Genomic DNA, 23,377 nt, shown 5'->3' with positions numbered 1-23,377 from the left:
GGCCTCCTACAGTAATCCAGGTGAGGAATGATGGTGACCTAGACTAGAGCAGTTGTGGAAGAAGCTGATCAACTGACAGATTGTTGAGGGTAAAAGCCAGTTCTGATGGGAGGATGCACAGATAGCTCCTAGGTCTCTGGCAATAAGGTAGACAAATGGTATATTCATAGTGGGTTAAGTCAGTCAACAATTAGTTTTGGGGAGATGATTAAAGGTTCTGTTTTAAAAATATGAAATTTAAAGTGCCTATTAGTTACCCATATAAACAGGCTGAGTAGACAGCTAAATATTAGGTGAGAGAGAGAGGCAAGAGAGAGAAATTCTGGAGTATTATCTATAGGACAGTATATAAAGCTATTAGATGAGGTCATTTAAAAAAATAAGTGAGGATAAAGAAGTCAGATGTCAGAGAATCACAGCAAAATCAGCATTTTAAGGATAGGAAAGAATCTACCAAATGAAACTGAGGATAGAGAAGAAAAGCAGATTGTGGTCCTCTGGAGGCCAACTGAAGAGTGTGCCAGAAAGTAGAAGTTATCGGCTTTAACAAAGCTGCTGTGAGTTCTACTGTAATTAAGACTGAGAATTCCATTTACACAATATTCATTGCAGAAGAAGCAACTCTAGTTTTTCCTTTTGTTTCTCCTTCAAGGAAAAACTCAGGACCATCTTAGTATCATAAAGGTATTTTGTGTTCTATCTTCCCTTTCTCATTTTATTCAACTGTTAGTCCCTCTTTTTTGAAGAAAAACAGACAAATAATACACATATACACAGATTAAAAAGTCAGTCAGTTTCTCATTGTAAGTTACATAAAAGTGTATCAACTTTTGAGTAGGAATCAGTACCCTGGCTAGAGAGCTGAAGGAAACCTGCCACGTGCCACAGGTGCCTGGAATGTAAGCCTCAACACATGGAGTAAGTACTCTTCATAGATGAATTCATTTTATGTAAACACTCTGCTAATTTCATTGGCATCGAATTTTCTACCTATTTAACAACTCTCTTCAAAGACAGGAGACAGAAATTCTTTCGAAAGACTCTGTGAGCACTGCCTGCTGAAGCATTTATTTACCACACTAACTGTATAAACTAAGGCGAAATAAAAGAAGTTCATTTTAGGCCAAGATATTGACTTCCAACCTATATTCCTCAAAGCTACTTGTGGTACCTTCTTCTGTTTCCCACTATCTGATCATCACACTCCCAGGGTGTTACCTGGGCACTGACGGACGCTGCTTTGTTAACTGGGAAGCTGTGGCCTGCAGAACTCAGGGGAGAACACTGGTCAACTCTTCCCAAAGGTCGGGACTGCGTAACTAACGCAGTTGCAGTTTTTTTTTTTTTTTTACAGCTTTCTTCCCAAAAATGACTTGTAGTTGTGTGTGTAGCACTTTGCCCTGATACGTGTGCTCTACGATAAAAACCAAATATAATATTAAAAACAATATATTGTTTGGGCTATTCTGGAAAAGGTGGCGAAAGTCATGGGAAACACTGCTTTCAGTCTGCTTTCTGGGCCAGTCTCAGTGATTCCAAAATGGCCATACTGGGTTAAATGAAACCAGGATTCACTTCAGAAATCATACTGCAAAGAATGGAGAAGAAGAAACACATAAATGGGATAACAGAAAAAGGAAGATTGAGATTCCACATACAAAAATTAAGGAAAAAAAAAACTCCCTCCAGGAAATGCATTGTTTATGTTTTTAGTGAGGAGCTCAAGTCAGGATGAACGAATTACAGAACCAGGATTACAACTTTCAAAACTTGTCGTCACGGGCAATTCAGTATAATCATCAAATATAGTTGTCCTTTCAACTAGGGGCTCCATAATGATATTAATCAGTTTAAAATATTGAGGTCATAATTTAATATTATACATAAATATAAACGCATATTGTTTGATAAATTTTAACAAAAAAGGAAAAAAGATAGTGAAACTCTCCATATCTATGTTCCTTGTCACCACTATTTCCCCCAATGAATCTAAAAAAAATATATTACACATTATACAAACATTAGAACTGTAAATTTTGGTTTTGGATCCTAAAGCTTCACCTTCCTGCAATAACTTATCTACTTTACAAGAACTCCTTCACTCCCAGTTATTGTCTTCAATATTTTCTCCTATTTAAAAAGAAATAATTTTTTTAAATGTCCTGATTTACAATCCAAGATAGACTGGCCACGTGCATTTATCTCCATTCTTTCTTGAAACACCATTAAAATGATTTTTAAAATGTATAAAGCCATGTCACATAAGATAATTAAGAATAAGAGGCATGCACAGGTAGAAAATTTGACCAAAGTTTTGAAAGATGAAAAGCAACTGTAGAATGTTAACTGATGGAGATGGTAAAAACAGACTAAAGTATACACGAAGGGGGGTAAGTGAAAATGGGGCTTAATTTGCCCTCCAAACTGCTGAGAAGTCTTAGGACCTGAAATCCCAAGTATGAGACAGAACAGTGGTAAGACCTGGGTTGGAAACAGCAGCATTAGTTGGAATGGCTCCCATCAGTCCATCCCTAACCCAGCTACACTGCACTCCCTCAACAGAAACTCAACAGTCTAAGGGAACTTAAGATCACTAGCATGATCACTGGAATCCCAGATCAAACACCTATCTGTACTGATATATAAGATTCATGTAGTGCATGGCCAGGTTTCTGTCCTCACTAAAGTAGTGCCTAACTGTTGATAGTCTTATTCATAGCTTGGAGCTCCTAACCTACTTTTCTTTATCTCTTTCTTAAATATGAATGGGTAACCAATCATTTTTAATTTGATTAGAACTTCAAGCTGGAAGAAAAAAATCAAGATAAACAAGGAGGTAAAAAACACTTTAAAGGAAATGAGAATTTAATTTTTTAAAAACACCATCAAATTTGTATTACCTGAGATATTCAAGGAGAAATGACCCATTAAACAAGAATATGATAACCTGAAAAAAACTTATCAGAGAACAAGAAGCAGCTCATTAAAATTAATAAGGTTATTTCTCAAATAAGATTCAATGAAAAGTTTAGAAGATAAAGTTTAGGTAGTACCCTAAAAAGAAGAATCAAGAAACAGAAACAGAAAAATACAACCAATAAGAAACATAGTTATTAACCCAGAAAATATAATGTCTGCCTAACAGGAGATCCAGAAAGAACTAGAAAACAAAGGGGATAAAATGGCCAGAGAAAAAAGACAAGATAATTTCCCAGAGAGAAAGACAGTTAACTCTTTAAAATAAAAGATCCATGGTGCTTACAAAATAAAAACATCAGTATATATCCTAGTGAAATGTCACAGTAAATAGAAAACACTAAAAGCTTTCAGAAAGGAAAGACTGATCACCATAACAAAAAAATCAGGTCAGCATCTTATTTCTCTTAGATGCTAGAAGATGATGAATCAATGGATTTAAAATATATGGAAAATGATTTCCAGCTTATTTTATTTGCAGCCAAACTATCAATCAAATGGAGGGTAAAATGGAACATTATTACATACACATACACTTAGAACTTTTTAATACCAGAAACTTTATATCCTATGCATTCTCTGCCCCTCCTTTTCTTTCAGGAAGTCCCTTGGTGTGGTTCTAGAGCAAAACAAGAAGCTAAACCAAGGAGGAGGACAATATAGGAAACAGTGATTCTGATTCTGGAGAGCCATGAACAGACATCCTAAATGTCGGCTGGACCAACCAAACTAAAAGAAAGTAGGAGAACGGAGGACTAGGAAGTCAGTATCCAGGGAAGGCAGATTCTGGAGATGTGATTTATTCTTGAGAGTTTATGGAGATAATAAGGCAAATAGCACAAGGAAGAAAAATTAAAGAAAAGGCAATTGGAAAGCTCAATGCTACCAGAAAGGAGATAAGAAGTACCCTATTAGACTGCCCAGAAAACACTACATAGACTTATATTTTAATGTAAACACCCGTTGTTGATTTTCAATTTCTTAGGATTGAACAACAGGTAAAGCACAACAGGTATGTGTATGTATATGTACATATATCCATCCATCCATCCACCCATCCGACATGCATTATGACATATTCAAACATACAGATAACAGAAATTGGCGGCTGGCTGTGAGAGAAGAGAGATGCCATCCTCATCTGACAAGGCGAGTGTTAAGAGACACTATTTACAGTTGATTGAACAGGAAAAGAGGTGTAAGTAAACTGAAGTTTAAAAGTACCTGTTGGAAGAACTTAAATGACTTACGTAACTATACTGTGAGGTGAGGGAGGGGAATAGGAGAAGATGTTGGGGTGGCAACACTGGGACTAAGTAAGTCTTCCAGTTTCCAAGTTAATGATATTTCAAGTTAATAAGTCAGAAATAGCACTATAATTATATTTTTGATATACGGAAGTAAACACTAGGAGGCTATTAAAAATAAAAACAGATTTTAAGGAGGCTCTTTCTGACTGGGCATAGTACAGAGGATGGTTGCTTTCATTGCTCCCCTGTTCTCTTTCAGCCATGTGTCATATCAATAAAAATTAAAATATATATGCATATGAATTTATCTGTATCTCTTACCTACAAATACAGACTTGTCTAGAAAGAGAAATACTATAAGTGACGGAAATTCTATCATTAGGTGATCGCGAGGAGATATACTTAGAAAAAAAAAAAGAATGCTTATAGGATTTCAAAGTGGCTCCCTCTGGGTAAAGGACAGACCTACAGTTACCATCACTGTTTTTTCAGGAGAGGCCACCCATCTTCTCAATAGGAAGTTCTCCTTCCACGAAGTACAAGGAGGAGAGGACAGTCATTTCTAAAGCCGTTACTCTGTATCTCCACACTTTCTCCCCTAATAATCTATCTGAATGCCAGGAACTATATCCTTCCAGTTGTGGTCTATTTTATTTCATGCAGCCAAACATAAGTTGGATCTCAAGGAGTTAACACATTTCCTTCTCAGGTTGAAATGCTACCTTAATTATATGGTGTTTATTCTTGGCATTTCCAGTTTCATAAAGAGACAAGGTTACTCTGCAACCTCTTTGTGTTCATGTATGTGTGTGGGGTCTTGTTGAGGCGGGTAAAATGCTTCCAACTTACCACACTCAGAGAAAGAAATCATAAATCAGCAGGTCAGTCAGGTACTATTATTTCACCTTTAACGTTATTATGTTTTTAATACGATATTTCAATGGATTTCATTCTGCATAATAATTTATCAAGAATTACCAAAACTCTTAATGAGCTCAGAGAACTTTGGCTCCAATAAAATGAAACCTTTATCACAAATTGGTTGAGCCCATGACTGCAACTTAATCATTCAATTGTACATAAGTCAAGATGTATTTTTACTGTGTAGGGATAAGTTCCCAGGGAAAGAAAACTCATTTTGAAACTTTGGGCCATTAAGCCTTAAATGGTAGAACATCGGTGAAATAAAAATGAACTGGGCCAAGACTTGGGAAACTTGGAATCCAGCCATCGTTCCACAGTAACAACTTACACGACATCGGGAAAATCTTCTAACCCTACTTGGTTTCAGTTTACAAATGTCAAAATGAGAGATAGGTCTAAATAAAGGTTTTCTAAAAATCTGTTGTTCTAAAATCATAGATTTGGAACACTGAACTTAACAGTTTTCACTAGTTACTGCCATATAGATTATATTCTTTCCCCCCACCCCAGAAATTCTCTTTTTGTTGGAAATGCTCATTAAATTGTCCATCATCAGAAATATAGAAAGAAGTTTTTTTCTCTAATGACTTAGGCAAAAATATTTTAGCACTGTGTTCCCACTACATGCCAGGGATGACCCCATTTAATCCTTAGACTAATCAGCTGTGACTTTGGCATTATAGTTCTCATTTAATAGATGGGAATAATGAAACTCAGAGGGATTTAGCAGTTGTCCCAAGATCACACAGCAGATGAGGTGTAAAGACGCAGAAACTGAATATGAGTATGTCTAAATCCAGAGAGCCTGCTATCTTTTTGCTTAATTGTTTAATACAAATTCCATACAGATACATATAATCCTATTAAAGAACCAACCTCTTTCCTACATACTATGAAATGCACACTGCACAGCCAAGAATACAAAGGAACAGATATTTGTCCTTTGCTCAACCCTTAGCACCAGACGGAATTAACGACCCCAACCTACTATCAGGCCTGCACGTGCTTCCCTTATGAATCAGAAACAATGACGGGGCTTATTAAATACCCATTCTTTGCCCCCAGGAGAACACGATGGAAACCGTTGGAACAGTTTATCAGAAGAGCGAATGCAACAAATTTTTGGAATCTCTTTTGAAAGTTCAAACACTGCCCTTCCAGTATGGAAATCATGAAAATATGCATTTGAAAAGTACAGTATCTTTAAATTTGCCCTTAAGAATATTTAAGTCAATTTCATACTAGACTATGTTGTTGTATTGACCCTATAAGATGCTAGTGAGAATCTTAAATTCCCTTAAGTATTCTTAAAAATCTGGTAAGAAATGTAAAACTAGGACATGCTTCCCCTACACACCCAGAGTTCCAGAAACCGCATCTTGCACAAAGCTTCAAGATACAAGGAACCTGAGTCTTCAGGAACATTCAGTTTGTTGCTAAGTAGAGGTCACTCATTCATTTACTTTAAAAAGTTTTGGTAACAGTGAATCAGGTCAAGACGAACCATCGGTCTAGGATTATTATTGGAAACATAAACCATCTAACAGTATTAGAAACAGGTTGACTTAATATAAAAAAGAGATTAGTCAGGAAATAAAACTGCTAAAGATGTGCATCATAGCACAATCAAGAGGGTTAAATTAAAACATAAAAGATTACCTTCAAGAAAAATCTAGGATATTTTTCTCTGAAATATTTATAAATTTCACCCTCACGTACTAATGTGCATTAAAAGTTAGCTGGATACAGTAAGTAGAAATGCAAAAATTTTTTTATTTTTAAGGACAATAAACAAAAATATTAAAGGAAAATGCTACTGAATAGTAGAAAAAGACTAAAACTTCTTATGGTTCCTAAAATTAAGACTCTCATTAAGAAATGAACAAATTCTTGATGGCAGATGAGATGTTTCTGGTATTACGCATGGTTTCATTTGCAGAATGAACTAATTTATGATCTCCCAAGAATGACAGAAAACTTTCCTACTTCTTCTTTTAATTCTAATGAGTTAAGTGAATAAACCTGGAAGAAGACTATAGCTCTATAAAGTCTTTATAAAGAAGTAATGTAGATTAAGTTTTCAATTCAATTAGAATCATGCAATTTGAGAGCTAAGGTTGCTTTTTAAAGAGATAAGAACAGTTCATAAAGAATTGATTCTAAGTGATTGAATAAAAACTGGTTAACTGCTAATTTTTATGGCATTTTTCTCCTTGAATAAATAAAGAGTCAAACCTGCCACTCTTTTCATCTGGAGTTGAAAGTAGATAGAATTAACAGGTCAAGAGAAATTTTAAATAACCTGGGTCATTAGAATATATGAATGTTTGTTCAAACACATATGTACAAAGTTGTTCATATGTTTTTAAAGTTGAATGACATATACTTCAAATGGAATAAAGATGGCTAAACTAACCCCTCCTTTAAAAAGACATCAGTAAAATGACGAGGAAATGTTGGGGAGCATCACCCTCCTGTCATTTAACATATCTAGCATGAGAATCTGTTGTGTTCTCTGACCTACCAACCTAATCCATCTAGCGGATCTGCTTAATCCATCTAATGCATTGCATGCCTTTCCCAATATCTGAACCAAGGTAATGTTTTGTGTATTTATAGTTGAAACAAAAATTTTTAAGACAGCCTTAATCGTGGACTAGTATCAGTGAAGGAACTGGAATGCATTGTTTTCTATGGTTCAAAGGAACAATGGCACAAAACATAAAAAAATGCAATCAAGGTGAATAATGTAAGTGGTATATTCTTTAATGAAAAAGAATATGAAAATGAATGTATGTAAGTATACACATGACTGGGACATTGTGCTGTACACCAGAAATTGACACATTGTCACTAACTGTACTTCAATTCAAAAAGTTTAAAAAAAGAAAAATACATTTCTAATTAATGGTCAATAAAACTGGGAATTTCTGGGAAAAAAAGTAGTGATATGCTTATTTCTACAGGGTCTTAAGGCCCCATATTTAAGAAAGAAAAAAAGTAGATCAAATTAAAAATACACTATATAAGGATTTCCAGATATCAAAGATAATTTAATCTATGGTAAATTCTTATGTGAACATTGATTATGTATGCATTGAAAAAACTTAATTTCATAATAAATTTTTATAAATTTAATTTGCCTTCCACTATAGCAGGTTTGGTTTTTCATCTTTTTCCTCCTGCGCTTATGCTACCAAAGAAAAGGAGGAAGTAGAAAGAAGAAAAGGGAGAGAAAACATTCTAAAAAAGAAATAGGAGATTTATGTGGGGGGAGAAAAAGGATCTCTTCTTTTTCTTTTATTCTACTATTTCTTACACATGCCACTAAATCAGGGCTTCCCATAACTGTATGAACAATCTCTCAATAGACTAATTAAAACATATTGTGATTTTCATAACTATTAAGTGTTTTTAAGACTGCTTCAAATTAACAATTTATACTTTAGAACTATACTTTTAGATAATGAATATACTAGAAGCTGTGAAAATTAATTCCTTTCAGATTGTCACTCTTGCTCAATACTTATTTTGTGCCTGAAACATTCCCAGAGTTTTTTTTTTATAATAATAGCTCGATGAATTTTGACTGTTTCGGTATCATTTATCTGTACTAACACTAGAAAGAGGACAAATACATAGATATAATATCTCAACATCTCTTAATGTTTCCCCTAAATTACTATCAGTATGACATTCTTTCCTTTAGGGACTATTTTTCTTTTCTACTCTGTGAACTAGTGGAGACCAGAAGCATAATATTTTGATCAAATAGAAATTCGAAGCTTTTAAAATTCTCACACTCAGCAAAATTTCTATTAACAGTCAGAAAGCTTTGCTTCCGATCCTAGTTTTGCCTGTAAATAGTGTGTGATCTCGAGTTAAGTCATTAAACTTGGCTGGAGTAGTTTCTATAGTCATGTCAATTCTCGAACAGATAATTTTTAAGGCACTTCATTTAAAAAATGCTCTGACTTATAAATTACAATGCTCCATGCTCTGGAGCAAGAAATCCACCAATTTCAACATTTTGTCATTATGACAGAGCTTTAAATCCACATTATGAATGCAGTGGCCACAGATGTGGAATAATTCCCAAAAAAGTACTGAAGGTGTTGGCTCAATTTAAATGGTCAGAAAACACAGCTGATCGAGTCTTCTACCTATTTATGATACGCGTTTAGATATATTTTTGCAATTCTGTTTAACAGAAGATCTCAGTCTCCTAAAAATTATACCAACTTAAAACCACTGATATCCTCATCAAATTAAAGGAAACCAAACAACTTGCAAAGGTCCACCTCACTCATGGAATTTATTCTTATTTATAATGATAATTGCCATAACTATTATCTTCAGTTTTCAATAATTAAAAACATTTTAAGTGACGATAACCTGGTACCATCAACTAAAACTATATTCAAAGTCAGCATGCTTAGGCTAAACAAGAAATCCAATAAACAGTTTTTAACCACTGAACTGAATAACCACCCTCTGGATATGAATAGATAGAAATTTCCTATTAGGAATGTACTGCTCATAATTAAGGAAGGCTAGGAGTCCTGGCTGGAACATTTCACTGATGTTTCTCTGTTGCACTGAAGCTGTGACCAACTCACTAAAATCTCAGGTAGAACAAAAATGAGTAAACCTTGCCTGGGCTACATAATCCGAAGTAAAGAAATTAAGGGTACCTGACCCGTTAGACAAAATGGGATAAACTTTGTTGGCAAAGAAGTCTAAACATGATTAACATTCAAATGAAGTAATTTTGACATGTTTGCTTCTGTCATTTATGATATTTACACTTAATAAAATATATAGGCTTCTCAAGCTATAACTTCAAGAGAATGATGAATTTCTCCCCAGATAAGGTGATTGCAAATCCAACAGTTGCTTCCAGATGGATGATGTCAAGTCAGGCTGGATTCAGTGCTCCATGAACTAGATTTCTTTTCTTGTTAGTCACAGCAAGCATGTATTGAGCACTTACTACGTGCCTTGACACCACGCTAGAGCTCTCCATCCATGACTTTATTAAATCCTCACAAATGCTCAGATAAGAAAGGGAATTTTCAGAAAGGGAAACAAATGTTGTCAAAGTGTATGTTGCTAGCAGGTGGTGGAGACGGGATATCCCTGGGAACTTGGCTTCTCATTGCAGATTTCCACATAAGAAAAATATGGAGGTTAGAAAGCCCTCAATCTTGCTTTCTCTAGGCAATATGAAGAGTGAAATTTGACCTGACGCCGACCCACCTTCCCTAGCTTCCACCTTGCTCACACGTGCTCCGGAGCATACCACAGAAAGGTCCCTCTGCCTCTGCCATCTCACTGAAAACCCACGGCTCCTTTCTGCTTTGGTTCCCCCACACCTCCCTCATCAAGAACATTTACAGGCATATTTTCAACATTAAAGAACAGAGAAAAATGAAACATTTCTAACAATTCTCCACAATAATTTCCTTTCAGTATAGGATTAAAAATTACTGTCAGCTTGCTTCGCCTGAAACCAACACAGCGGGGCCAGTGATAGAGCCACCATGTGCAAGATTCCCATGGCATGGGGGGCCACGTGTCATAGTTAGGCTGAAAGTAATTTTTATTTTGGGGCCTCATTCCAGTTAGGGCATCTAAAAATGAGAACCAAAAAAAAAATCTATTTCTTAATCGGAAGTACGTATGAAATTATGATTTCTGACCTGGATCTGCTGTTGGAGCAAATTGATTTTGTGTTGTTGCTGCAGAAGCTGCTGCTGCTGTCTTGCAATCTGCGGAGAAATTGCACATGAAACATTTAAAAGTATACTGTATTCCCGGGGGGAAATCACCAGGGTTCTACGCCTCAAGGTTTGACACTGATTACATTTATGAAAATAGATGTGCCTGCGCCCCTCCGTACCAGCAATGCGTCCTGAAGTCAGATCAAACAAGGTATTCAGACTGCAGGAACAGTTCTGTTTCTTTTGGCCCAAATAAATGAAGCCTAGACATGACAATCGTGATCCAATCCGGTGTGAAATGTTAGGGTTTCAAAAATCCCTCTTCCTGGCAACATGTTAAGAAAGTACTGCCTCTGACATTTTCAGTCCTTAGAAAAGAAAGGTTGTATTTCATACACAGGAGGGTGTTGTGACAAAGAAGTTCAGAGCAGCACAAGGTATTTTTAAGATGCCGTACTCCTTAGTGAGGTTTTGGTATGTCTCTGTGTTTTGGTAAATACTGTCATTTCTCCCTCCCACAAACTCCTAACTGCCAGCTCCTCAGCACACTCAATTCTGGTCTCTGCCCCCACTCTCCACTAAAGGGATCCTTAATAAAGTCACCAGTCACTTCCAGTTTTTTAAATTCTGAAGTGTTTCCTAGTCCTCTCCGTTCGTCAGAATTCAATACTCCAATGCTTTCCCTTGATCTTGAACTTCCCTCCTGGGCTCCTCCGACATCCCGTCTTCCTGGACTTGCTCCTACCTCTCAGTCTGCTCCTTCTTGCTCACCGCCAGCGGCTCTGCCAGCCACTCAGTGCTGTAGGCTCAGTTTTAGACTCCATTCTTTTCCCTCTATACCTACGTCCACAGGATGCCAAGTGATTACAAATTTATTTCTCTAGCCTAGACCTTTGCTTTAAGCTTCAGACCCATGTAAATGACATGCTCAAAGGCACTTCAGATTCAACAGATTCAAAACTGAACTCAGGAGTTAGTCCTCAGTGTGGTCATCCTAAGTGCCTCCTAAGCCAGATGCCACAGTCACCCTGTGACCTACTCTGATACCTTCCTCGACATACTTACTTCTATACCACATTCTGTGATTTTATATTTATTTTTTTTTTGCTTTAATTAACAGGTTTCTATCTTCTAGTTCGAGATCCATAAATACAGTGAGGTCAGGGACCATGTAGATTTTGTTCTCACCATTTGCACATGCCTGGTGCAAAAGGAGTACAAAATGAATATTCAATGAAGAATGTATAAATGAATAGGTGAGAAGAAAATTTTAAACACTTCATTACATGAGCCAGAGTAGGAAACTTTCTCCCATTTCTCAGAAGGCTGTAACTTCTAACCTCATGAAACGTATCGCTCTCTTATAAATAAGCTCTATTTCTTATTCTCAATGATTTAATCACTATGGTCATTACAAAAGTCTATCCCTTAACCTTTGTATCAGAAAGCTAAAAAATCAGGAAAAAACTGATACATGCAGAGTCCACTGCTATGAATGAAAGTAAAGAATCTACATGGTGAGGATGGGGCTGCAGGGCTGCACAGTGGATTTTTAATTTCCCCTGTGTACAGCGGTATGATTATAGTTACTTTCATGCCTTCATTTTGTCTTAGGAATTCACTTAAAATATTCCTTTTTTTTTTTTTTCTTGAAGAAGAGTAGGAAAGAAAAGGGTAGAAAAAGAAATAACACTCTTTTCCTCAAGTCTAGTTCTTACCTCCCACATATCAATATCTCAGCTGATATTTAAACCCTTTTATAAGCACCTTAAAGATTTTATCAAGTAACTGGCCGCTCCACAGCCCTCCTCACTTCCTCCTGTTCGAAGTCACTGTTGCTTCTTGCCTAGACGGCTGTTAAGACCCTCCTATTCGCTCTTTCTGCTTCTGCCCTTGCTCCAGGCAGCCTATTATAAACCAGCCTCAGGAGGGATCCCGTTAGAATATAAGCTGTGTCATGTTAAGTGTTTTCCAAACCCTCTGTCTCATGCAGAGTAAGAGCCAGTTTCCACACCAAGCCTGCAAGGCCCTGCATGATCTGGCTTCCTGCTCCCTCTCTGATTTCATCTCCCCCACTCCCTCCTTTGTCACTCCACTCTTGCCATGCTGCTCCCCTGTCTCTTGAACGTACCAAGGACATGCCTATTTCCCAGGGATACTCCTGCCGCTGGGCCTTGGCACTTGCTTTCCCCTCCACTCTTTCCCTAGATAACTGCACTGCTTGCCCCCTCACCTCCTGCAAGTCTCTGCTTATCTGTTACCCTGTCAATGAGGTCTTCTCTGAGCACTCATTTTAAAGGAGTCTCTCTACCTGGCCCCCTCATCCCCATTTCTCTGCTTTATTTTTCAGCATAATCCTTATCAACACACACTATATTTTCCTGTGTATTGTCTACCTCTTCCCAGCTAGAATTCGATACATGAGGGCTTTTATCTGTTTTATTCATCGCTGCATCCAGTAAGTAGAACAGAACCTGGCATAAAACTGGTGCTCAGATATACCAGATACCTGTTGAATAGGCGAATGTGGACTGGAGCTCAAACAGGTTCACTAGCAGCTGGAAGGACTGGAACAGTAGTATTAGTGAGCACAGAGTAGGGACGCGCTACACTGAGTAGGGGCTGTTGGGAGCAGGGTCACAAAAGGAATTCTCAAGAGGAGATAAACCAAACTTGAATCTTAGGGAATAAGTCCTAAATGACCTTCAGAAATGTCCCTGTGTCCTGATGAAAGGGTTCGTGGCCGCAGAGGCGGTGACCATGTGCATGGCGGGGGGTTTGGGAGAGCACAATGCGCTTCAGGAGCCTGACCTGTGGCTCTCGGGAGGGGTCTTCTCTCAGGCTGCGGAGGCATCGCTGTTGCCTGGCATCTCTGCAATACGGGGAGAATTCTGGAGGAGCCCAAGGGTTTCTGAAGTTCTAAGGAGAATGTCAGAGTAAGAAAAATTCTAGAATCTGCTGATGATACCTGAGGATGGGCCAGAATGTGAAAGAGAAAGAAAGGAACTTTTCTCTCCATTCATAAGGGCTCAGGTTGTTTAGGACAAGCATGCCCTCAGGCCCATCAAAGTAGGGGTTCTCTACAAAGAAGTATCTCCATCTGGGCTTCAGTTTCAGAGGCTCCTAGGATTTTTTAGAATTCAGATGTCTGAAGATACTGAGAGTTATGAACAAAAAAAGAATGGTGTTCTTTCTAGACTCTCATAGGCAATCATTCTGACCTGTTTCATCACAGGGGTAAACCAAGAGGGCTATGGGCCATCTCCAGTAATAAGCCAAACATATCCTTAAGGAAAACGTGGAGGTGTTTCATGGAAAACAAAAATATCATCTTTCGAGCAGAGATGAACCACTAAGTAGAGAAGAGTAAATGGGAAAAAAAGAGGTCTCCTCAAATATAATCTGAGTACTTCTTCACCTCTTTCATCTCTGCTAGTTTACACTTTGAAAACTGTTTAGAAGGTTTGGCAGTATTTGTGTAGACACAAAAATCTACTTGACTAAAATCATGACCACCCCCTTCCACTTCAGATGGTGAGTGGACTGAACCCAGAAGACGGGACAGAAAAATGAGTCAGTCTGAGAACAGATGTGCTGTCTTTATATATAAGCCCCCACGACACCTTCTATCTTCCATTCCCACTGCTGCCAGTTTTCCTTTAAGTAACAGTCCTTATGCATCACCTCCATTTGCCCACTACACATCATTCTTCGACGTGTCTATTCACATCATCTGATTTCTGCTACTAAAGTTCCTTAGAGGCCACAGGCTTAAACACCAACAATAAGAATCTAAATGACAAATCTAGTAGCTTCTTGCTTTTGGATACGTTCACTTTCCTCTCTCTACCAGCTATCTACCCTTACTTACGTTCTATTTTCTCATAATTATCACCACTACTCTGACTTAAGGCCTGTACACCTGCCGCTCCTCTGCAGGAAACACCTTGGCCCTGGATATTTAGATCTGGGCTTAATCACCAGATCCAGCCTCCCAAACTGAGAAGCACTGCACTGCCCTATCAGTCAGTGTCTCTCAAATCACCCCGCTCACACCTCTTCCAGCTACTTATCACTCTCTGAAGTTATTTTGCTAATTTTTGTTTTCCTGTGTTAACTGTCTTTCTCTTCCCATTAGCTTTTAAGGGCTTTGTCTTTCTGGGTAATCGAGGTGACTGTGGCACAGCGTCTGGCAAACAAGAAGCCCTTGATTACTTTTTCTCTGGAATAAAGAAATGAATCTTATCTTCTCCAGCGGTTTAAACGACCACCCATACGTAGCTAGTCAAAGATACTTAGCTCAGCCCTCTCTTCAAAACCGTTAATTGGTATTTCTACCTGCCTCTCACATACTTTCAGATGGACAATCTGACAATAGCTCTAATTCAACATAATAAAACACGTAATTTTTCCAAATCTGCCCTCCTCTTGACTTTTCCTATTGCCCGGGCTCAATACTTTTTCTCTTTAGCCCACTTTAAAAAATTCAGCTAACCATAATTCTTCCACCTGTTTATTCTGTCTCTTCTCCCAGGGTCATTACCCTATCTAGTTTAGATACTTGTTTTGGTATTTTGCCTTTTCATTTACTTCTGTGAGGCGGGGTTGGGTTGGGGGAAGAGGCTTTTACTGATCTTCGTTTGCCTCGAAGAGTGACACTGCAGGCAGAGTGCTGCCTGCGGAATCCGAGCGCGTCTCCAGCGCCCGCTCACCTGCTCTTGCTGCTGCTTGGCCAGCTCCATTTGCTGACGCTGTTTCTCAATCTGAGATGCAGCCAGTTTCTTCTGCTCATCGTGGGCAGCCAACAGCTGCTCTCGCAGACTGGTGAGCTGATTGATCATACCCATGAGCTGCCTCTCCTTCTCAGCGAGGCTTTCGGGAGTCCCTGAAAGTAAGATGGTAGTAAAACATGTAAGAAAAGAGAAATGAGAAGACAGTGGCTTTTCAAGGACAATGACTCTGGTGTATAGAGAACTATTAGAAATATATGGTTTGACACCCAAACATGTAGTTACTTTCTTTTAGATTGGAACTCAACAGTAAAAGTGATGGCTATTTACCTATTACAAAATATCAGAATGTACAAATATTTTCTTTTTTTAATGAAAAGCTATAATCTATAGCTTTTTCCTCTTTTATTATATAAGTAAATAAAAAACCTTATTTTACAAGTAAATCATAAACTGAGCATTTATTATTCTTAATGGTCTATGCTGGGGCCTGATGGAAATAAAAAGAGGTTTAGAGCACAGTCCTTGGCCCTAGGTAGTTTTTGTTAAACCAAATTAAAGAAGACAAAAATATGAAAGTTTAATAACCATAATTATTGAGATTGAAGTTTTATTATCAGTGATATGATTCTCCTTTTCTTAAAAAAGAGAATCTTGAAGAATCAGAACTAAGGAATCCTACATTTAAAAAGGAAAAATATCTGTTAGCCAGTTGTGTTTTAGATTATTTTCTCATATGCCTTTCACAAGGCTTTCTTCAAAAATAGAATATAGGTAGCAGAAAAAAATATTCAAGTTTGAGAATATAAATTTAGGCTATCATGAAAGAATGAAATGTAGCTGGAAAACTAACAGATCGCATTATGGCCACTCAAGATTACAGTTAAATTCAAGATTTGGAGAACAAGTCACACAGTCATTTAAAATAAACAGTATGCTCAAGATACTTAAAACATGCCAGCGAATCTTCCAAGTCAGGTTAAAACACTTATTTGATACACCGGAAATGTGAGCAGTTCACTGAAATAGAAACAGTATCACTTTTAATTGTTCTTTTAAGATTCACCAGATAGACAAGACCCCTATGGTAAAGTGCGAGCAGTAGGAGAGAACACGCTTTTTAATTACAATTTTCACTTCAAACATGAGACACTAAGCACTGTTTCAATAATGCATTTGCCACCTGTATGTGTAATTAGATAGAAGGCTCTGTTATAACTCAGTCACCCTTCCCCATCCCACTGCATTTCTCCGCCCCCCCCCCCCCAATTTATGCTGAAAAAGCAAGTGCTTTTTTTTTGGAAGTACGAGCTATAGTTAGTGGCTTATAATTTTCATGTGTCCGTTTGGAAGGGAGATAAAGTTTCTGAAGTAATTTACATAGTTAGAGAACAAACAACCAGAAAAGAAATTCTGAGTGGAATACAAGGCAAGAATCTTGCCTTATACTCCTTATTATCAATTCTTAGCCTTATTCAGGGTAGGTGCTCAATAAATCATCGCTAATAATTTATTATACCTCAGATATTTGGGGTCCACCAAACAGAAGAACATTTATTCTCAGACTAATAACTATATGATTACTATAATTAGAATCTTAATATTAAATAATCTGAATATACACTGGAAAGATGTTTTAGTGAAAATATTCAAATGACAGTAAAATGCGCATCTTCATACATCCTCAGCAGAGGAGTAAACTGCTACCATGGTCCTATAAATACACACTAGGAGCTGTAATACAGATCACGTCTCGTGACCCTCATGAACTTCAAGGAGGTAGTTTCACTCCTAAAAATCCAGCCAAGGAAAACTGTAGGAAATGAACTATTAATAAGTATTTTAAATAAAATATTAGAAACCACCTAAATGTCGAATAGGAATAATCAAAAAATGATGAGACATCCACATGGTAGAGTATTTTGCATCCATGAGAAAAGGCTTTTTTAAGAACATTTAATGATATGGAAACTTGTTCATGATATAAAGCTAGGTGAAAAGCTGGACAAAAATGAAATATTTGCATTAATACCTCAATGCATGCACATATCTACATTTAAAAAAACACTAGAAGAAAGTTTATCTATATATTAATAGTGACTATTTCTAGGTGGTGGGATATGGGTCATTTTAATGTTTTCTTCATCTTTTTATGCTTAGAAACTTTTCTACAATGAACATGATCACTATTATTATCAACTGCATAATCAGAAAAATGTTTTTCAGGTAAGTATGTGGAAGTATAATTTAAAAGCTTAAGATGACATTATCCATTTTAATAACTGATGTAATACCAACGTGTAAAGACATTTATTTGATGATGAATATAAACAGATACCGTTTTCCCATCCAGTATATAAAATATTAACAAAAGCCCGTTGTTTCCACTTAGTCATACAGACATCAATAAGATGTACTTGAAATCTAATTTTACTGTCTGGGTTCAATTCAAACTCTTTGAACCTTTAGCCCACCTCCCCTCAACTTTCACGTTTCCATTATGTGCACTCTCATGTGTTTTAGTCTATGCTAGACCTGCTCTGATCCCCTAAGAGTGAAGGACTGCTTAAGAGACAGAAATGCCCTGTTTCGCTCCTTTCTACTTCCCAGTAACTACAGGAATGGTTATCATTTGAGTGATTCTTATAGTTCTGCAGGTTCCACAGAGGATGTGTAGGTCAGTGAGGACACTCCTTAACACAGAGTGACAGAACTCATGAGGGAGGGACTGAGCTTGAGTCACCATCTGAGCAAGAGATCTCACCGGGCATACGCTGTTTATAGTCTTTTATCTGCCTCATCTTCCACGCCGAATTCACTGGTAATCCTATCAACCCTAGAACATACCATAAACCAGCCCATGTGTCCGCATCTCCACTTGAAGCCTCTTAATCCAGGAAGCCGCCAGCTCTCTCTCTTGCCTTGACCACTACGACAGTTTCTAAACGTTCTACCTTCCTGCACTCCTTCTCCTCCTAGAGCCCATTCTCCAGGCAGCAGTTCAGGGTGCTCATTAGAAGGCACATCAGATCGCGCCACACGCCTGTAGAAAACCACTTAACAGCTTTATGTTGTACAGAGTAACAGCCAAACTCCCTCCCCTCCCAAGTCCTGAATGGTCAGACCTTTGCCTTCTTGGCACCATCTCCTCCCATTTTCTCTTTGCCAAAATGCTTCAGGCACGTGGCCTCTTTTGAGTTTCTCTGATACCCACATGCAAACTCGCTCCCACTTCAGGGCCTCTGCACCTCAACTCTTTCCCTCTGGAAGGCCCTCCCCTGGACCAGGGCTTCTCCAGCCCCGCATCGCTGACGCTGCAGGCTGCACGTTCTCTTGCCGGGGAGCCGTGCTGCGTACATGCTGGCAGCACTCCCCGCCTTGCCTTAATGCCCCAGACGACTCCGACATCGCCAGGTTTCTCCTGCTAGAGAACTACTTCAAATGACTAGCTTTTTCCTTTCATTCATTCAACACACAGTCACAGAGTTCCTCCTGTATGTTTCACACTGTCCTAGGGGTTGGGGAGACTACACGGTACAAGCCAGACAAGAACATGCCTCACAGAGCTTATATTTAAGTGGAGGAGATAATACACAGATTCAGATCCAACCAGATGGCAACTTAGATTCCAACTACTCCGAACGCTTTCCTCAAACAGTGAAATTACAGAGGCCACCATCTCACATTCTATCATGTCACTCCATTTTCATTCTGCACATAGTAGTTAGCACTGTATGTTGTACTGTTACTGACACAGTTACTTATTTTTTGACCCTCCCAGCAGAGCATAAGCTCAATGATAGTAGAATACTGGCTTGTCTGTTTTGTTCAATACTATATCCCTGGAGTAATGCCTAGCACAAAGCAGACACCCCAAAAACCTTTTATTAAATGAAGAAAATAGCCTTCTTAACAACAGACAAAAGTCCTTACCTGACTGGTAATGTACAATTCCATGAAAATGGATAAATAACCATTCATCAAGATTTCTTATATTAAGGATGGTCTCAAATACATTTGAAATAATAATTTAAAAAATTTTGGAAGCTGATACTTCCCCAATATTGTTTTATTCTACCAAAATGAAATGTATATAAACAATCAAATTGAAATAAACAATCAAAATCACTGTAAATCTGGAGCAGTTTTGTCCCAACTAAAGGAAAAGTAAAAGGAAGGAAGAATCACTCAGGAAAGGAAAAGTCCTAGAATTTTGAGGCTAAGAGTAAACTGAAGATTGTTTCTTTCCTCAAAAAAATTAACACACATTTAATTCTTTGTTTCAAAACAACAGTGAATCTTAGCCACAATCTTTTTTTTTTTTCTTTTACTGTTGGTATTCCTTAGATTAGCAGTGTCATAATTTGAATAGGTCTTTACTTGGTTTAATTTTTTTATGGAAATGTTATTTTCAACTGGTATTCGATTTGAGGGATCTAAAAGTCATTTGCTGTGTTGCCTTTAAAATTCTGCCTAATGAAAGAGCCTCTACGAGACCGTAAGCCCCAGGAGGGCAGCAGTGTGTCTACTCCACTTGCTACCACTGCATCCCCAGAACACAGCATGTGGCAAGACAGACAGCAGAATTTGTTGAATGAATATAACAACTAGAAACTAACTTAAGTTATTCTAAATTTACATCTAAAGCTTTTTTCAATGACGGTCTTTTTTTTTTTTTTTCCAATGACAATCTTATATCCAACAAGAGGAAAAAAGTTAGACCCCTCATCAGAAGGTGTGAATGGCATTTTTCAAAATCAACAGAAAGGAGTAACTGTTAAGTTATCCAACTTAAAAACATCTGTGAATTGGTCTTTTTTTGTTGCTAATAAATGAAGTCAAACTTTAATAAAATTTAGTTACATAGCCTTGATGGAAATATAGATACCCTCAGAAGTTGGAATCAATTAAAATTACATAGGAAATACTGTCATTTATTACATGACAATGTAAATTAATATTCCAATGTACACTGTTAATATTAAAAATATTCTTACCTTCTTCCAGATTTCTATAATGTGTTTTGAAAAAAAATAGTTTAATTCTTTTTGCTTCAATATCTTAAAAGGTGGCCTTTGGCTTGGAATTTAAAATATATGTACTATATAGCTTCAGCTTTAAGGGTGACTATCATAAGAGTAAAATGGAACACTTGAAAAGCACCTATAATCTTTACCGTTGTTACTCCAGGGCTGGATGCTGTGCTTCTGGGACAATATGAACAAGATGTTTGCAATATCAGTGGTGTAGTGAATGCAAGGGTCATTCTTTTTTTTTTTTTTTTAAGTATGGTTCTATACAATGTCTTTTACAAATGGCTACTTTTTAATGCAGATTGTAATTTTACACACTTTCCCCAAAATCATTCCATTCACTTACTTGGATACTGTATGTAAAATGTAAAAAACATTTTTAAAAAATCACATTAAATTTGCTGCATTTACAGACTAGAATGTAGTCAAAAACAGCCATCTCAAAACATGGCACTTTTGGTCATTCATTCATCAAATACATACTGGGTTCCAAACTTTGGGCCAACAGTAAGCAAGATAGTCCACCAGGAAATTTCACCAAGTAAGCAGGCTAACGATGGGTGCATCTCAGAGGGACTCATCATCTAGCTGTAGTGGGTCTGGATGTTTTCAAGTTTTAAAGGATTTGCGAGATCACCCATTCCAACTTTACTGAAGACAGACTACCAAGCATCATTTAAAAAGCTCAGGCTTTAGAGACAGACAGAATTAGTTTTACAAGTTGACCCCGTCACAACTAAAGTACATGGTTTTGGGAACAAAAGGCTTTGTTACAGTAATCTTTTAAGGGAGATGTTAACAAAGCGCTGATACATAAATGGGCATGTAATCAATAGTAATCTGCAACTGTGCTTAAATGAGGGGATGGGGAAATAAACCAAAAGAGGTAGCCTGATTTCCACAACTGCTTGAAAGTATCAGGGCAACGTGACACCTCATCTTTTTGACTACACCATGCTTCCTGAGTGACGGAAATGTTAATTTCAAAGAGGAAAAGGTTTTAGGTTAATTCTGTTATCCGATGATCTGGATGGCGTAAGCTCTGAAGCCTGCATCTACAAGAAAAAATAATGTTCTTATAATTATTTTAATTTTAGAATCTTCACACCCCTCACACAAATGAATACTTGTTAAATTAATGAATGTTTATTAAATGAGAAAAATGTTGAGGAGAGGATATTTTTGTTTTCAAATATGAAATCCAGATTAAATATGTAAGAGTATCTTCTTAAAGCATGCATTTTTAAGTACCCATTGGAAAAGGTATATGAAACTTCTTAACAGGTGAACTGGATTATTGATATGCAGATTGACGCGATCCAGCAGCTAACCACTTTCCCTGTCACTGGCTGTGTTTACACACTGGCACAGGGACTGTGGCTTTCTAAGACAGAGCAACTAATTGATTTGCCGAAAACATAAAGTCACTTTCTACTTGATAGACAATGCCAAACTTATTTTAAAGATCTATATTCTGTGCACTGGTAGTCTTTCTTCAGTTCTTATGATCCGGTTTTTAGAAAAAGTGAGAACATTACTCACAAGCAACTACAAGGGACTATAAAACAAGCTTAGTAGATTAAAAACATTAAACATTTACTTTATTTAGAAGTAAATGACTATATATTATGTACCTTCCTTATGGCTGACTCTTATGTTAAACAAGTTCCAGATCCAACAGTTCTCTCAGAAAATAATCAACATTTCCAACCCCGCTGGAAAAATGTGAAGACATATATTTTATGTACGAATGAAAGAGTCACAAGGTAATTAGCAAACCACATGTTTTTTCAATAGTTACTGGATTTTTAAAGAATGGGGATAAAACAACTTTCAAAGTTATACAAACGCTTACATATCTAAATGCTGAGATTTTAGTGTCCGTGTTTTAAATTTCCAAAACTCCAAGGATACCTTACTAGATTTACTACCTGGGGCCTGATTCCCATTCCAAGCCTGCTTATTTTCAAATCCTCTGATGTTAGTCCAATAGACTTATCTCTTTCAAGCCATACACTGAATCAACATATCTCTTTTTCTCTCAAAGTTTCATGTCACCTGAGAGAGGCTCTACTTTAATTCACGGGTTGAATCTACACAGCATGTCTTTGATTCACAAGTTCTGAAAGGCCACTACCTTGCTGAGTGGGTTCTTTCCTTGAATCCATTATACTGGCATTCTAGAAAGCCTTTATGCCCCATCTTCTAGAAAGAACAAAATTATAGCTTTCAAGGAGAGCCAATGTTTTATTATACCAACTGCAGCTGGCATTTTCCTTAATACCAGCTACAACACTTTCCTGGCCCCAGTTAATACCCTCTGAGCGGATGAGAAGGGTCCACCAGGGATACCAACAGGAAACAAACCCGGCTCTAAAGAATTCTTCACACAAGGCAGGTGGAGAAACTGAGCTAGGCTTTTCTGAGTGACCTAGTCAGAAGACCTCTCAAACAATGTCCTGCTTTTAGACTAAAACAGAAATATTTGAGAGAATTTTGTATGCCAATATTTTTGCTATAATTCTATAAATAAATTTAAGTCAGTAAAATACACATTTTGCAATGACTCTGTTGAAAAACAAACGATGTTTCGTTTAGTCAAAGCTGCCATGGATCCCCAGCTACTGTCCTCAGGTGAGGTGCCAATGCAGTGACCTTCAGTGTAATGGCATTTCGTGCTAGCTGAGACAATGTGTGACAGTCCTGGCTGCCAACTGGAATGCAGGCACTGTTCTTTCCTC

General features: G+C 37.5%; 1 protein-coding gene across 11 annotated transcripts in view; it reads right to left on the bottom strand.

The window, feature by feature from the left end:
• The window catches only part of SOX5 (SRY-box transcription factor 5), a 903,217-nt gene that overhangs the window by 170,129 nt on the left and 709,711 nt on the right, over positions 1-23,377 (bottom strand). For all 11 annotated transcript variants that reach the window (XM_032473064.1, XM_032473061.1, XM_032473062.1 and 8 more), the window contains 2 exons: positions 15,586-15,758; positions 10,853-10,921 (listed from right to left, as the gene is read on the bottom strand). In XM_032473064.1, coding sequence (XP_032328955.1) covers positions 10,853-10,921; positions 15,586-15,758 — 242 coding nt within the window. The remainder of the gene's footprint in view (positions 1-10,852; positions 10,922-15,585; positions 15,759-23,377) is intronic.

This window comes from Camelus ferus, chromosome 34 (genome assembly GCF_009834535.1).
Source record: "Camelus ferus isolate YT-003-E chromosome 34, BCGSAC_Cfer_1.0, whole genome shotgun sequence".
Taxonomy (NCBI): domain Eukaryota; kingdom Metazoa; phylum Chordata; class Mammalia; order Artiodactyla; family Camelidae; genus Camelus; species Camelus ferus.
Note: the sequence above shows the minus strand (reverse complement) of the source record. Positions and strands in the feature narration are given on the sequence as shown.